Below are 17877 nucleotides of genomic sequence, written 5' to 3'. Positions count from 1 at the left end.
CAACCAAGCCCATCTGGTGTACACGCCCCTAGGGGACCAGAATGAAGACTGTGACATAGGACAGATATGCAGCACTGTAGGATACACAGAGACAATACATCCCCACAATGTATCATGGTTTCCTCCTCTCTGCCCTGGAGACACCCGAGGCGTAATCCAATTATCTCTCAAGACAAAGAGAAATCACCAATACACATGTGGATATAACAGGACAGACATCACCATTTAAACACACAATGGGACAATGGCACAATAGAAACACACCCAGCATATTCCTCCCAAGCTGACAAGTTACACTTATTATAAATTGTTACAACTTTGTGAGTTTACATTGGCCATACATATAACTTACATCAATTTAAACAGTATAACTTGGGGACAAACCTATCCAAAATTAACTTGAATAGGTTCAGGGGTTTAAAAGTTAGTATGGGCCATAATCCTGAGACAAGAGGCTGATAAACAAGCCTCTCCAAAACCCAGTGGCGAGGTTGGTTTCGCCACAGGCATATATGTAGCCTGCCACACCATCAAAAAGGGGGAACAGGACCCGTTCCTGGGATAATAGGGTTGCAGAGTCGGCCCCACTATTTATATAGTTATGCCCTATGGTGTGGAGAGGATAACTTAAAAACCTGGACAACCCCTTTAAATCCTCCACCACTCCACCAGCAGTATCTCTTTACATGGCAGCAGTGATGCCTGTAAATAAGGAATATCATCACTGTCGCCATGTAAACCAGTCGTGTCAATACTGGAGAATATGAAGCACTGTACAGATTTTTTCGGTCATAAGTCCAACCCCCTTTGCAGGTCACAACCTTTAACCAGGTGAGAAGGTATGATGGCTGGTTGGGTGGACTAGCGGGCACTTGTGGATATACAGTGTCTTGAAAACGTATTCATACCCCTTGAACTTTTCCAAATTTTTTCACGTTACACCCACAAATTTAAATGTATTTTATTGGGAGTTTATGTGATAGACCATCACAAAGTAGCAAGTATGTGTGAAGTGAAAAGAAAATGATGGTTTTCAAAATTTTTATAAATAAGAATCTGGAAAGTGTGGCATGCCTTTGTATTCAGCCTCCTTTAGAACTATACTTTGTAGGACATCTTTGGCTGCAATTACAGCTACAAGTCTTTTGAGGTATGTCTCTACCAACTTTGCACATCTAGAGGCTGAAATTTTTGCCCATTCCTCTTTGCAAAATAGCTCAAGCTCAGTCAGATTGGATGGAGAGTGTCTGTGAACAGCAATTTTCAATTCTTGCCACATATTCTTAATGGGATTTAGGTCTGGACTGTGACTGGGCCATTCTAATACATGAATTTGATCTAAACCATTACATTGTAGTTCTGGCTGTATGTTTAGGGTTGTTGTCCTGCTGGAAGGTGAACCTCCTCCCTGTCTCAAGTCTTTTGCCACCTCTACCAGGTTTTCCTCCAAGTTTGCCCTTTATTTAGCACCATCAAATAGGGGGAACAGGACCCGTTCCTGGGATCAGTGGGGGTCGCAGAATCGGCGTCACTATTCATATAGTTATGCCCTATGGTGTGGAGAGGATAACTTGAAAACCTGGACAACCCCTTTAAATCCTCCACCACTCCACCACCAGTATCTCTTTAAATGGCAGCAGTGATGCCTGTAAATACGCAATATCATCACTGCCGCCATGTAAACCAGTTGTGTCAATACTGGAGAATATGAAGCACTGTGCAGAATTTTTCGGTCAGAAGTACAACCCCCTTTGCGGATCATAACCTTTAACAAAGCCCAAGCAAAGGTGCTAGAGGTGCAATGTGAGCAAAGGGCATAAACTGAGGGTCATAACTGAAGCAGAGACAGGGTTATCTGAAGCAGGGTAATAGTGGAGATCCTGGAGCAGAGGCAACTGGAGAAGAGGCAATATTAGTGGTGCATTTAGACTGGGGGCATCTGGAGTTGGGGCATTTATGGGAGTGCACCTAAAGCATAGGCATTAGTGTCGCCTGAGGCAGGGTAATAGTGGTGATCCTGGAGCAGAGGTATTAAGGGGGCAACTAGAGAGTGCATTTAGAGTGGGGGCATTTGGGGGCATCTGGAGCTGTGGCACTAATGGGGGTGCACCTAAAGCAGAGGCATTAGGGGGCTTAGGGCAGAGTCCCCCCAATGCCACTCTGAACTCTGCATTCATAGATCTGTGTCTGCTATAAACAAATCCCCCTATTTCCCCATTACAGTCTCCAACAGCTCACTACTGTCACACACCTGAGAAATCAGCCCAGCACCGCAGAGGAGTCCTTCTCTCCAGCAAATGCAGTTTTCTGACAGCAGGGAGGGCAGTAGGATGGCCAGACATGTTTTCTCCTCCTTCAATGCCAGCAGCCCGGGAAGCTTAGAAGATACTGCAGGGCCTCCTGTACAATTTACACCAGTAGGAGGCTGCATCACTGTGCGATACTGCCACCTAGTGGCTACAATAATTATCTGTCCTGAGAAATAAGAGAAATAATTACTCCTTCGTCTTATCTCCGGGTGCAGGAGACTGGAGGCCTACCAAGGAATTCCCCGCCTCACCGTCATTAACAGTGAAGACGGACTATACAGCGGGGTCATCATTAGTTAAATGAAAGGCAGCTGAAAGCTTATTGGCCGCATGGTTCTTGACCGCAATGGAAGCAATGATACAGAAAAACAAAGCAAGAGGAATCGACAATCTAGTCTAGTACAAGGATCAGCAACCTCCGGCACTCCCTCCCAGAATCCTCCTTTCACTTCTGTGGGAGTTACAAGAACAGCTGAATACGTTTGCATGATGAGGTGTCATGTCACGGTGTACTCCCCAGGCATCGGTGAAGTGTAAATGTAATGTGAAGAATTAGTCCAGAGGTAAACGTATACAAGTCTCTATTTAGTCTAAAATATGACTTGTAGCACATCCAGCAGCAGTAAATACAAACTGCTGTTTCTGGCACTCTGACCAGCTTCCCTTTCCCTGCTGCATAAAACCATCCACACAGCACGATGCTGCCAGTGTCACCACCATGTTTCATGGTGGGGATGGTGTTTTCAGGGTGATGTGCAGTGTTAGTTTTTTGCCACACATAATATTTTGCATTTAGGGCAAAAAGTTCAATTTTGGACTCGGCTAACCAGAGCACCTTCTTCTACACGTTTGCTGTGTCCCCTACATGACTTGTGGCAAACTGGACTTCTTATTGATTGCTTTGAAAGATGGCTTTCTTATGGACACTATTCCATAAAGGCCAGATTTGTGGAGTACACGACTAATAGTTGTCCTGTGGACAGATTATCCCACCTGAGCTGTGGATTTCTGCAGCTCCTCCAGAGTGACCCTGGGCCTCTTGGCTGCTTCTCTTATTAGTGCTCTCCTTGCCTGGGCTGTCAGTTTAAGTGGACAGCCATGTCTTGGTAGGTTTGTAGTTGTGCCATACTTCTTCCATTTTCGGATAATAGATTGAATGGTGCTCCGCGAGATGTTTTTTTTTATAATTAACCCTGCTTTACACTTATCCACAACTTTATCCCTGACCTGCCTGGCGTGTTCCATGGTTTTAATGATGCTGTTTGATCACTAATGTTCTCTAACAAACCTCTGAGGCCTTCACAGAACAGCTGCAGTTATATTGAGAATAAATGACACACAGATGGACTCTATTTACTAATTAGGTGACTTCTGAAGGCAATTGGTCAAACTGTATTTAATTTATAAGTATCAGAGTACTGGGGGCTGAATACAAAAGCATGCCAGATTTTTATTTGAAGATACCCTCAGATTTGTGGTGCTGCATGTGCAAGTATCATATCTGTGGCTGTAGACAGGTATTGCTGCTATGTTGGTTATCACGCACTGTAGTAGTACCCGTAATTAGCCACAATATTTATGGTTGTTGATAGTTACAGTAGTTATTAAGCATTGTTGTAATAGCAGTATGCTGGTACCATAGGAAACAGTTTGCAACAGGAATTGCTTGAATTGCAAATTAGTGATATATTGGAAAGTGTCAGCAAGATGTTACGACCAAAAGGAATCTCTTGCCTTTTTCTCACTGACTTTATTTGAAGCAGATGCCATGCGCTGTTTGTAACTGCCTTATCCCTGATTCTGGTTCTGTTATGAATTTGTGTTTGCTAGGAGTTTATTTTATTTTATTATGTCTTTAAATATCTTTAGTTTCTGTGCCTCTTTGCTGGTTATAGTAATAGCTCTGTGTAGCTGATCCCAGAATCTTAAATCCTAGCGTGCATCCTGAGATTTGTGATTCCAGTCTTGTTGTTGATGCAGTTGTGCGTGTTGTGGTTTTAATTTTCTGTTCGCTGAGTTTTGATTTTCTACAGTCTTGATGGATTTAACAGTTCAGAGTGAGTTTCTGCTAGGTTTTATTCATCTTAACTACATTCAATGCTCTCCACTAGAGTTGAGGGAATCGAAGCTGACGAAGTGGAATTCGATCCGAATTTCAGAAAAATTTTATTCGCACTGAAGCTGAATTTCCCCGCGCTTCGTGGTAACGAATCACATTTTTTCCTAAAATGGCTGCTGCACATGTGAGGACATGAAGAATGCTGGGAAGGTGGGATCACCCATAATACCATGCATGCAGCCAATCAGCAGCCAGCCCTATGATGTCACAGCCCTATAAATAGCGTCAGCCATCTTAGAGTCTGCCATTTACCAGTGTACTTAATGCAGGAAGAGACGTCAGAAGGCGCTAGGGACAGTGTTTGAAAAAACTTCATTGTGCTAAAAAAACGATTTACAAATGCAGGGCAAAATTATTCATGGTGTAGGGAAAGGATAGCGAGGAATTAATCCACAGTATTTATGTTGAACAGGGTTCAGTAGGGGAAGTTACAGCCTGGATAATAGGAACAATCCTATTACACCTTGCTGCACTGACTGGGGACCCAAACTGCCATTATACAGCTCTGTAATTCCAGCAAACCGTTCTTGTTATTGGGCTGCAAGTGCTGTTTGATACAGCTATTAACAGGGTTTATTACAAGGAAATGTTTCTATGTCTTATTGGCCCTTGTGTGGTGCAGTTATATGTTCTAATGCATTTTTTGGCTTGTATTTGTGGGGAAAAAGGGGCTCATTAGCCATAGTGTGGTGAAGTGCTAAAATTACAGCCCTTTTTGTTGTGTATTAGTGGAAAAAGAAAAAATATATTTGCCGGTCAGCGGTGCAGTTATCTGTTCTAAAGCCTTTTGTGGCGTGTATTAGTGGAAAAAGAAAAAATATATTTGCCGGTCAGTGGTGCAGTTATATGTTCTAAAGCTGTTTGTGGCGTGTATTAGTGGAAAAAAAATATATATATTTGCCGGTCTGCAGTGCAGTTATATGTTTTAAAGTCTTTTGTGGCGTGTATTAGTGGAAAAAGAAACAATATATTTGCCGGTCAGCAGTGCAGTTATATGATTTAAAGCCTTTTGTGGCATATATTAGTGGAAAAAGAAAAAATATATTTGCCGTTCAGAGGTGCAGTTATCTGTTCTAAAGCCTTTTGTGGCGTGTGTTAGTGGAAAAAGAAAAAAAATATTTGCCGGTAAGTGGTGCAGTTATATGTTCTAAAGCCTTTTGTGGTGTGTATTAGTGGAGAAAGAAAAAATATATTTGCCGTTCAGCGGTGCAGTTATCTGTTCTAAAGCCTTCTGTGCCGTGTATTAGTGAAAAAAGAAAAAATATATTTGCCATTCAGCGGTGCAGTTATCTGTTCTAAAGCCTTTTGTGGCATGCATTAGTGGCAAAATAAAAATATATTTGCGGGTCAGCGGTGCAGTTATATGTTATAAAGCCTTTTGTGGCGTGTATTAGTGGAAAAAGAAAAAATATATTTGCTGTTCAGTGGTGCAGTTTTCTGTTCTAAAGCCTTTTGTGGCGTGTATTAGTGGAAAAAGAAAAAATATATTTGCCGGTCAGCGGTGCAGTTATATGTTGTAAAGCCCTTTGTGTCATGTACAAAAAAGTATTTGCCGCTGTGTGGTGAAGTGAGAAAATTACAGCCCATTTTGGCGTGTATAAGTGATAAAAAAGGGCTTATTAATCGTTGTGTGCTGAAGTGAGAAAATTACTTATTTTTTATTTTTTAATTTCCTTTTTATTTATTTATTTGATCTAACAGTATGTCAGACAGAGAAGTGCCAGGCCCTTCACAGGGGAGTATCAGAGGCCTAAATGTTTCTGGCGCAGGCACAGGTCGCAGCAGAATAAGGGGGCGTGGCATCAGGATTTTGCAGCGAGAGGCCTGAGCTCCTGGTGTCATCTAGCGGTCGTGTCTTGACCAGCAACCCAGCAGTTCTTAAACGGTTGACTCGGTCATCTACTTCGTCCCAAGTGACATCAGACACCCCCAGCCAACAGTAGGTGGGTTCCTCTGACACGACACTTAGTTGGCATGGCCCGGGAGTAGGCCCTGTGCCCTCATCTGTCCTGAACCTGCCTCTGTCCTTTTCTGTTCCCTCAGTCAGAGAAGAATTATATGCTGTGTGCTCAGCCCCACTATACAGCGAGGAAGAGCTACTAGAGGACAGTCAGCAGCTACTGGCCAGCCAAGATGCGGAGGAGACAAACGCCGCTTCCTCAGCTAGGCGGGCAAATAGTGATGAGGAGAGTGGGGTGGGAGCTGGTGTTGCGAGCGGTCAGGCTCCTGACCCAGAGACGGTTGAGGAGGACATCAGTGACGTACAGACAGTACTCGATGATGATGTAGCTGATCGCACTTGGGTGTCGGGTGACAAAGTGCTTCCTCATATTCGGGAGAAGAGGGTGGCAGCTTGCCCTTAAGGCAGCAACGGAGCCAGCAAGTTGCTAGCGTGGCCGGGAGTCAGCAGGGTGGCAGCAGTGGGGGGTCGGTACCCAAACATGCCCGGGGTAGACCACCTGCTTCGCAGGAGCCTACCTGCCCAGGAAGTAGCGGTGCACGGGTTCACGGAGGCAGCGGAAGTAGCAGTCAGTCAGTGTGTAGTGTTGGGGATAAAATCACCTACTCGGTGGTGTGGCAGTTTTTTGTTAAGCCGCTGGAGGAGGTGAACAGGGCCATATGTAGAATCTGTGAGCAAAAGGTGAAGCGTGGCCAGGGTGCCAATGTTGACACCACGGCCCTGCGTCAACATCTGGAGTGTCACCATAAAGAGGCCTGGAAGAACTGTGGCTCCGACGCGGTGGTCCAGCCTGCATCATCCAATGGCATGCAAAAGTTTCATGCAGTCAAGGCTCCACCACCTCAGCTGAAGGGAGCTGTCTGTCCTTCCCATCATCTGCTGCTCCTGATGCTCCTGCTCCTCCCCCTCCTCCTTCTCCTCATCAGTCATTCCATCAGCAATCGATCACCGAAGCGATTGCCAAGAGACAACAGTATGCGTGCACTCATCCAGCGGCGCAGAAGCTGAATGTACTACTGTCCAAGTTGCTAGTGTTGCAGTCCCATCTTTCCAAGTGGTGGACTCTGCACCTTTCAGAGAACTGATGGCTTATGCCGAGCCAAGGTGGAGAGTCCCAAGCCGTCATTTATTTGCCAAAAAGGCAGTACCAGCCCTGCACACATATGTAGAACAGAAGGTGGGCCAGTCCTTGAGCCTGTCGGTATCTGCCAAAGTGCAAGGCAGCGCCGACGTGTGGAGCTGTAACTACGGACAGGGACAATACATGTCCTTTATGGTCCACTAGGTGAATGTGGTTCCTGCACAGCCACACCAGCAACTTGGCCAGGTGACGCCATTTCCGTCTCCACGTTCTCATGCCGTTGGTCCCGTGACAATGTCCGCCTCTTCCTCCTCATCCTCCACCGTGTCCTCAGCCTCCACTGCAGGGACAATTCACAGTGCTCCTCCAGCATACCATATGTGCGGGGCACGGCGGTGTCATGCTGTTCTGCACCTGGGCGAACTGAGTCACACAGGGGAGGAACTGCTCCGTGTCCTTCATCAAGAAATCAAATCCTGGCTTTCTCCGCGAGAACTGAAAATCGGAACCATGGTGACCGACAACGAGGAGAACATGGTGTCGGTGCTGTGTCAAGGAGGGCTGAGCCATGCGCCCTGCATGGCACATGTGTTCAATCTGATTGTGAAGCGGTTCCTGAAGTCTTCCACCCATCTGCAAATGTAATGCCCCCAAGTAGCATTACCACTCCTACATCCTGCTTATGTCTGTATATGCACTAACCATTTTATCATATGTCTTTATTCCAGGTCCTCCATGTAGTGTGCATTTCTTCTTATGCATTTGTATTGTTCATGTAATAACCTGGTTCCCCAGCGGGTGGCAGCAGACTTGGCAGTGCTACTTTACAGAGGGTGGAACCTGGCTTTCCAGCTCTCTTAGACACTCTCCTCCAAGGAGACAGTAACGTCTAGAGAAAACCAGTTGGTTCCTGAACTCCATGCTGTAGGGAGAAACAGCAGACGCTCGTCCCTGAGGGACTAAGCTCTACATAAAATCCAGCCAGGATAAGAAGTTCCTGGATTCACAGTGAGAGACAGACTTAGAACAACAGCAACAAGCAGAAAGGAAAGCACTTCTATTTAATAATGCTGACATACAGTAGCAGGGCTGAGTGAGTACACCACAGATTCAGCAGAGAGAAGTTTGTTCTGCAGAAGTATTTGCCTGCTAAAGTCCTGCTAAAACTTGCTGGGAACCAAGACTAGTTTTGTGGATTGTTTGGATTATCGTTTATGCAAAATAAAGAAACTTCCATACAACCAAGTCTGGACTCAACTTTATTTCTACACAGTTAACTACCCTTTTGCACTGCTTCGGACCACATCACGTCTGGGATCCACGGATATCCAGGTAGGAAAACCTTGACACGTGTAAATATCATCTACAGAGACTGTACGCGACCCTGCACCACTCTGGCAATCCTACCTCTGGGTACCAACATTACCAATTACAAAGGGAGCCTTGTGCTTCCGCTGCTTAACCGCAGATGGCGTCACGTTTACTTGCTCTATAAGAGGGACATATTTCGTAGAAACCTCCTATGGGGCGAGGGATACCCCAGACGCTGAACCCGTGGGCCCGTTGCACAAGACATCCTAAAAATGCATGCACTTCAGCCACTCGTACACTGCAAAACACACCCTCCTAGAGCTGCAGCGGCAGAACGGCATCCCCCAACATAGGCTGATATGCGACGTTTCCAACCTTTGGAATTCCACCGTCCATATGTTGGACAGCCCGTATGAACAGAGAAAGGCCATAAGCGCTTTCTTGATTATCCAAGCGGACAGGAGAACTCCCCTGTTTAACTTTGATGTCAGCCAGTGGCAGCTTATGTGTGACACCTGCCGATTGCTCAGGCCCTTTGAGGAGGCCACGTTATTTGTCAGTCGCCAGTACTATGGGATGAACAACGTCATTCCACTGCTTCATGTCCTGGAACAGATGCTTGTAAATCTGGCTGGTCAGGGGACTGGAGACGTGGCGCCTAGATCTCATGGCCACATGAGCCCTGTGGGCGCTGAACTGAAGGAGGAGGACATTGGAGCATAAGCAATGTGTAGCGAAATGGGTGGTTTTGCTACACAGGTGAACGGAGAGGAGGAGGAGCAGCCAGAGGAGCTACAGAGCGATGAGGAAGAGGAGGCAGAGGATCCAGACACACAGTGGCAGTATGCAGTGGAGATGGAGGCAGGGAGTCCCTCTAAGTCACTTGCACAAATGGCCCGCTGCATGCTCACTTGCTTGCTTAGTCACAGCCGAATTGTCACCATTCGGCAGAGGGATGACTTCTGGCTCTCCACCTTGTTGGGCCCTCGCTACCGGTCCAAAATGGGGGCCTTTTTTGCACCCGCTGAGAGGGAGGGCAAACTGAACTACTATAGAGACATCCTATGTAGTCAGTTGGCCGATGCCTTTCTGCGCCATCGTCCATCCTCTTGCAGGTCTGACTGGGGGGGTGTTTAGTGCGGTGGGGGCCCAAGAATAACTCGCTGTCCACCCAAAATGTGGAGAGACTGACCTTTGTCAAGAGGAATCAGGCGTGGATCAGCCAGTATTTCCACCCACCAATGCCTGATGCATCAGACTAGATTGTCCATGATGCCACACCAACACTTTGACAAAAGAGAACTGTTTATTCTGGCTACCTGCCTCAGCTACTATTCTGATGCTGCCACCCACCTGATGCCACACATCTGATGCCAAGTGCTCCTTTTTTCACCCACCATCTTCAGTGGGTACTGGTATTGCCACCCACCTCCAGACTATGTCACCTTGCCACTCTGTGGCCTCCTGATGCTGCTGCCACCTCCACACTGTCACCTTGCTTTTCTGTGGCCTCCTCATGTTACTGCCACCTCCACACTATGTCATCTTGCCACTCTGTGGTCTCCTCATGCTGCTGCCACCTCCACACTATGTCACCTTTCCACTCTGTGGCCTCCTCATGCTGCTGCCACCTCCACACTATGTCACCTTGTCACTCTGTGGTCTCCTCATGCTGCTGCCACGTCCACCCTATGTCACCTTTCCACTCTGTGGTCTCCTCATGCTGCTGCCACCTCCACACTGTGTCATCTAGCCACTCTATGGTCTTCTGATGCTGCCACCACCGTCATGGTTGCTATGATGCCGTGCGCCCACTGCTGTACAGTAATATACTTGTATTATCTATATGAGTGTATTACTGTACAGCAGCGGTGGCAGGAAGCGCATGGCATCATAGCAACCAATGACGCCGTGCGCTCCTGCACTCAGCAGGAATCCAGGCCGGTATCTCACGGTCCGTGTTCCACGGACGTGTGCATGAGGCTTAAGGCTGAGTTTATACTTGAGTTATTTGGTCACTTTTGGCCCTATGAATGCCCAAATAAGTGAAGTGTGCAGTGATTCTAAGAGCGACGCCTGTCATCTGCATGTCATACTTACTCACAGTATTGTTTCACTACCACAGCAGACTCCCTATGCGTGTTACTGCAAGGCACATTGTTCTACACCACTATAAAGACCCAGCCAGGAAATAGCCGTTTTTTTACGAAATTCGCCGCAAATATATTTGGATCGAACCAAATTTTTTCCCAAAAATTTGGCGAACTGGCGAATCGATTTTTTTTTAAATTCGCTCATCTCTACTCCACCTAAATGCCATTGCCATCTACCATTTGTTCCATTGCAGGACTTCATGTCCCCCATCCGTTGAAACCCTGATCCCTTTTTCTGTCATCTATTTATAATTTTGTATTTGTTGCCTGTCAGTCTGATAAGTGCCTTATATATCTTTCCTTGTGACTGTCTGATTGTTAAGTAATTCTGCTGTACTCAAGTTCTGGAGGTCTCCAAGATCCAATAATTAGGACCTGGGAAAAGTGAAGTCAGGTTCTGCAGTCTTGCAAACGACTGGTTTCACTACACAAGGGCAGAAATGAAGGTCAGCAATAATATGTATGGTCAAGTTTTCGGCCAAATCTTATCCATAACTAGCAGATCTGGTTTTAAGGGAGGAAAACTAAGCAATAGCCAAGGACCTCAATGTCCTAGAAGGATTCCCCTGAAATGGACCCCCGGAGAAACTTGAACATACTATTGACTTCTTCCCTGACCAAGACCACCAAGGAACTGAAAGAAAAACTTTCAGTACCCTAGACTACCAAGGATTTTGGAAATGAATGGTCATTTTTTAATAAAAATTCACCATGCTTCAAGAGATTTACCAGGGCGTGTTATATGTAAATTTACTGTATTGTCTTACAAAGTCTTATGCACTCATTAATCCCTTATGGAGTCATTATTCATGTGATTATTTCTGAAGCCCTCTTCCAAGAGGAGGCAGTTCATGCAAGGGTTTAACAACCACCGCCTATTAGACCTGTTTTATTAAACCGCAATTCTCAGTTGTTCATTGCTTTTATACGCCTCGATAAAGTGCAAATTCCAAATCCTGCTAAATAACGATAATAGCAACTGGACAGACAACAATGGACGTTGGTATGATGCAGTAACTCGCTATGACACTGCATGATGCATATTATATTTTAAATCTTCTTCACACAGACAGGAGCAGGTTTCCGTCATATATAACAATGTGTTGTGTTTATCAGTCATGATGCAGCCGCAACAGTTCCCTCAAATGGCAGAAAACTTCCTCGAAACATCGTACAAAAGAAGGTGAAAGATACAGTGTTCTCCGCCATCCAATGCAAATATATGCAAATGCTCTCATATTAGAATCATTGTCTACTTGTCATTGTCACATGGGGCACATCAAAGCCATATGACCTGATTTTGCACCTGCTGTTTAATTAAATTTACGAGGCGCACACTCACAACTCCTGGTGATACACAAATCAGTTTTTACTACCACAGCTTTCAATTTGCGAGACGGTGGTGACGTCCGATCAGAAGCTGCCCAACTGCTATGGTTTAACCTCGTCATTTCTAAGGGGCTGCAAAATCATTACCCATTACTCACCAGAGAGAAAGAAAGAAATGTTATCTGCAACCTTTTCTACACTTTCTAGTGATGACTTTTGGATGGATTTTTCGAGATACTGCCGTAGCTTTTTGCTGCAATATGTGGGTCTTGCCTAGTGATGTCACTTTGTCATTTTATCAATGTATTCAGTTTGCATCTCAGATTGCAATTTAACCCCTTCAGGACCCTGCCATTTTTCACCTTAAGGACCAGGCCATTTTTAGCAAATCTGACCAGTGGTAATAACTTTAAAACACTTTTACTTATCCAGGCCATTCTGAGACTGTTTTCTCATCGCATATTGTACTTCATGACAGTGTTAAAATTTAGTCAAAATATTTCATTTTAATTTATAAAAAAATACCAAGTTTACAAAAAATTTGGAAAAATGTGCAAATTCAAATTCAATTTCTCTACTTTTATAATAGATAGTAATACCTCCAAAAATTGTTATTACTTTACATTCCCCATATGTCTACTTCATGTTTGGATCATTTTTAAAATTACATTTAGTTTTTTTGGACGTTAGAAGGCTTAGGCAACTTTCACACTCGCGTTTTGTGCGGATCCTTCATGGACGGATCCGTTCAGATAATACAACCGTCTGCATCCGTTCAGAATGAATCCGTTTGTATTATCTTTAACTTAGCCAAGACGGATCCGTCTTGAACACCATTGAAAGTCAATGGAGAACGGATCCGTTTTCCAGATTGCGCCAGTGAAAACGTTTTCACTGACATAATCTGGCACAATAGAAAACGGATCCGTTCTCCATTGACTTTCAATGGTTTTTAAGACAGATCGTCTTGGCTATGTTAAAGATAATGGCTCAGTTTCATCTGACGGACAAGCAGCGTTTTGGTGTCCGTCTCCAAAGCAGAATGGAGACTGAACTGATGCAAACTGATGCATTCTGAGCGGATCCTTTTCCATTCAGATAAGTGCCTTATATATGAACGGATCTCACAAACGGAAAGCCAAAATGCGAGTGTGAAAGTAGACTTAGAAGTTTAGAAGCAAATCTTAAAATTTTTAAGAAAATTTCCAAAACCCAATTTTATAAGGACCAGTTCAGTTATGAAGTTATTTTGTGGGGCTTACATATTAGAAACCACCCATAAATCAACCCATTTTAGAAACTACATACCTCAAGCTATTCAAAACTTATTTTACAAACTTTTTTTTAACCTTTTAGGTGCCCCACGAGAATTGAAGGAAATAGGAATGAAATTTCAAAATTTCACTTTTTTTTTAGCAGATTTTAAATTAACACATAAAGGGTTAACAGCCAAACAAAACTCAAAATCTATTACCCTGAATCTCTAGTTTACAGAAACACCCCCATATGTGCTCAAAAACTGATGTATGGGCGCACAGCAGGCTTCAGAGTGGAAGGAGCACCATATGGCTTTAGGAGAGTGGATTTAGCTGGAATGGTAATTGGGAGCTATGTGGCATATGAAGACACCCTGAGGTGGCCCTACAGTGGAAACACCCAAAAAGTGACTCCATTTTGGAAACTACACCCCTCAAGGAATCTTTCAAGGTGTGTAGTGAGCACTTTGACTTCAAAGGTGTTTCCTAGAATTTTTTCACAAAAAAGTTGCTTTACACCCACATTTTCACTTTCCCAAAGGGTAACAGGACAAAATGAACCCCACATTTTGTTCCCAATTTTCCCCCAAATACGCCAACACCCCATTTGTGCTAAAAAAAAATGATGTATGGGCGCACAGCAGGGCTGTGGAGTCAAACAGCAAAATATGGATTTTGCTGACCTAATTTAGCAGACATTGATTTTAGGTGCCAGATTTTAAAAGAGTCCTGAGGTCCCCAGAAATTAAAAACCCCAAGAAGTGACCCCATTTTGGAAAGAGCATCCCTGTACGAACATTGTAAGTGGTAGAAAGGGTACTTTTTAGCAAACAGGTGTTTCACAGAAGGCAGAAACACTTGTTAAAGGATTTCAAAGCACATTTGTGAAAATAAAAAATTACTAGCAGACCCCAATTTTTCACTTTCACAAGGGGTTAAAAGAGAAAATGCACCCCAGTATGTGTTCCCCATTTTCTCCCTATTCAGGAAACACAGCATATGTGCTTGTAGCCTGCTGTATGGGCGCACAGCAGGCAAATAGCAAAATATGGATTTTGCTGGCAGGCCTGAATTGGCAGACATGGATTTTAGGTGCCATGTCGCATGATAAAAAATTCCTGAGGTGGCTCAGATGTCGGTGTCGCGGTACAGGATCAGCGGAGAGGACACGGCCCCGCTCCCGGGAAACGAGAGCCTCTAATGGATGAGCGGCAGCGATTACCGGGGATGTCATCCGGAGGAGCTGGGCTGAGCGTGTGACAGCTGGTCAGAGTGAATCCATCTTGGATTTTATATACTGGAAGGCGTTTATGTTGGATTCTATTGACCAGAGGTGTCCATCTTGGATTTTATATACTGGAAGGCATCCATGTTGAATTCTATTGACCGGAGGTGTCTATTTTGGATTCTATTGACCAGAGGCGTTTATGTTGGATTCTATTGACCAGAGGTGTCCATCTTGGATTGTATATACTGGAAGGCATCCATGTTGGATTCTATTGACCGCAGGCATCTATTTTGGATTCTATTGACCAGAGGCGTCTATTTTGGATTCTATTGACCAGAGGCGTCCATGTTGGATTCTATTGACCGGAGGCATCCATCTTGGATTGTATTGACCGGAGGCATCCATCTTGGATTCTATTGACCGGAGGCATCCATCTTGGATTCTATTGGCCAGAGGCGTCCGTCTTGGTTTCTATGGACCTGAGACATCCATCCATGTTGGATTCTATTGACCGCAGGCATCTATTTTGGATTGACCGGAGGCATCCATCTTGGATTCTATTGGCCAGAGGCGTCCGTCTTGGTTTCTATGGACCTGAGACATCCATCCATGTTGGATTCTATTGACCGCAGGCATCTATTTTGGATTCTATTGACCAGAGGCGTCTATTTTGGATTCTATGGACCAGAGGCGTCCATGTTGGATTCTATTGACCGGAGGCATCCATCTTGGATTGTATTGACCGGAGGCATCCATCTTGGATTCTATTGACCAGAGGCATCCATCTTGGATTCTATTGGCCAGAGGCGTCCGTCTTGGTTTCTATGGACCTGAGACATCCATCCATGTTGGATTCTATTGACCGCAGGCATCTATTTTGGATTGACCGGAGGCATCCATCTTGGATTCTATTGGCCAGAGGCGTCCGTCTTGGTTTCTATGGACCTGAGACATCCATCCATGTTGGATTCTATTGACCGCAGGCATCTATTTTGGATTCTATTGACCAGAGGTGTCTATTTTGGATTCTATTGACCAGAGGCGTCCATGTCTGATTCTATTGACCGGAGGCATCCATCTTGGATTGTATTGACCGGAGGCATCCATCTTGTATTCAATTGACCGGAGGCATCCATCTTGTATTTTCTTGACCACAGGTATCCATCTTGGATTCTGCTAACTCGAGGCTTCCATATTGGATGGAAGTGTCCATCTTGGATTTTGTTGGCTTTAGGCATCCATTTTGGATTCTGATGACTGTAGGCGTCCATCTTGGACTCTGATGATTGGAGTGTTTCCATCTTGGATTTCGCTTCACCATAAGTCGTCCATCTTGTAGCCCCCTTGATTGGGGCTAGCCTCTTTTGGATTAGACCTGCAGTCACACATGGGGTGACCCCTTTGTATTTAGTAGCTATAGCTTGTCTCATCTCCCAAGCAATAAGCTGCTGTAGACTGTGGCCCCTGGTGTATGTTGGGGGCCCCTCTGCTGTTGTGAGGTTTCATCATCATCCTTTTTGGATCCCAGTCATGTGACCAATCCTTGAATATGGAATCGGCAGTGGATGTGGAGAATGCTGTGGACGGCCATGGGGTGATGCTGAGCAGTCATGGGTCGTGCCATCTGCGCCCCTCCTCTTACTGGGCCAAGCGCAGCGCCATCTCCAGCCTCGCTCGCATCGCCGACGTCTACTGCGAGAAGATTGGATCCAGATTCTTCTCCGAAGTCCTCAAGGTGCGGGATCGTCAGTCCGGCCAAATCATGGTGCTCAAGATGAACAAGATTATGAGCAACCATGCCAACATGCTCCGAGAGGTGCAGCTGATGAACAGACTTTGTCACCCCAATATTCTGAGGTTCATGGGTGTATGTTTGCAGCAGCACCAGCTTCACGCCCTCACTGAGTACATTAATGGCGGTAACCTGGAGCAGCTGCTGCAGAGAGGGGAGCCTCTGTCCTGGACCAGGCGCGTCAAGCTGAGCCTGGATATTGCCCAGGGCCTGCGCTACCTGCACTCCAAGGGCATCTTCCACCGCGACCTCACCTCCAAGAACTGTCTGGTGCACTACGACGACAGCGACTACACGCTACTACGTAGTGGCAGACTTTGGACTGGCCGAGAAAATTCTGGATCACAATCAGATGGAGCCGCTCTCAGTGGTGGGCTACCTGTACTGGATGGGCCCTGAAGTCCTGCAGAGGATGTGTACAATGAGAAGGCCGACGTCTTGGCCTTTGGAATCATATTATGCAAGATAATTGCACGGATCCCGGCGGACCCCGACTATTTTCCCAGCACTGAAGACTTAGGCTTGGACATCATGACGCTCTGAGAGATGGTTCCCTCTGGCTGCCCCCCACCTTCCTGCAGCTGGCGGTCCACTGCTGCCAGATGGCTCTAGAGTCCAGGCCGTCCTTCTGCGAGGTGAGTCAGAGGCTTGAGGCCATCCTGGACAGTATGGACGTCCCAATATCCCCAAAGAAAGAGGTGAAAGAGCCAAAGACACCAAAAAGAAGTATCGGAATAGGTTCTGAGCCATCTGATTATGAGTGTGTCTGGGATCTCCCTACCCTTCCAGACCAGCGCTTGTCCTGGAGTCAGTCCGACATGTTCTCTCCTCAGACACCACTGCCTCTGCGCTCTCAAGGCCCCTACTCAGACCTGTTAACCGACACTCCCTCCCGTTTCAATCCCTTCTCACAACAAGGGTGGAAGAATCAAACTCTACGACACCCCAAGCAAATTGGTGATTTCACTCACCTTTGACCTCCCTCCACCAATGTCCTACCAGCTGAGCAGTCCCGTAACTCCTGAGCCCATGGTGGACGCTTAGTGTAAATTTTGTGACTTGGTGACCAGACCGAGACTTTGCAGATCTCTTCCTTCCTCACCTGAAGTTGTACATAGAGGCAGCTCATGTCCTGTCACAACGCCAGTCCAAAGGAGCCATCGAGATAAGAGGGAGAGCGATGACCTCTGGCACACATCAAGCATCAGTAATAGACACGCCATGAAAGTCAATGGGTTTCTACCAGTCCATGTACCAAATTCTTGGTAGCATGGCTCCTCTCCACACATCCTCCAGTTCTGTCCTGTACCCGAGGAGACTGTGTCTTGTCCCGCCTGCT

General features: G+C 45.7%; 1 protein-coding gene across 1 annotated transcript; it reads left to right on the top strand.

The window, feature by feature from the left end:
• The first annotated feature begins 16295 nt into the window (after positions 1-16295).
• Positions 16296-17206, top strand: LOC120999004 (dual specificity testis-specific protein kinase 1-like). The gene is given in 3 exon segments (XM_040429881.1): positions 16296-16817; positions 16819-16945; positions 16948-17206. Coding segments are annotated over 3 exon segments (783 nt in total). The 3' UTR covers positions 17082-17206.
• Positions 17207-17877: the final 671 nt, after the last annotated feature.

Source organism: Bufo bufo, chromosome 4 (assembly GCF_905171765.1).
Source record: "Bufo bufo chromosome 4, aBufBuf1.1, whole genome shotgun sequence".
In the NCBI taxonomy this organism is placed as follows: Eukaryota; Metazoa; Chordata; class Amphibia; order Anura; family Bufonidae; genus Bufo; species Bufo bufo.
The sequence above is the reverse complement of the archived record's forward strand: the minus strand, read 5'-3'. Positions and strand labels throughout refer to the sequence as shown.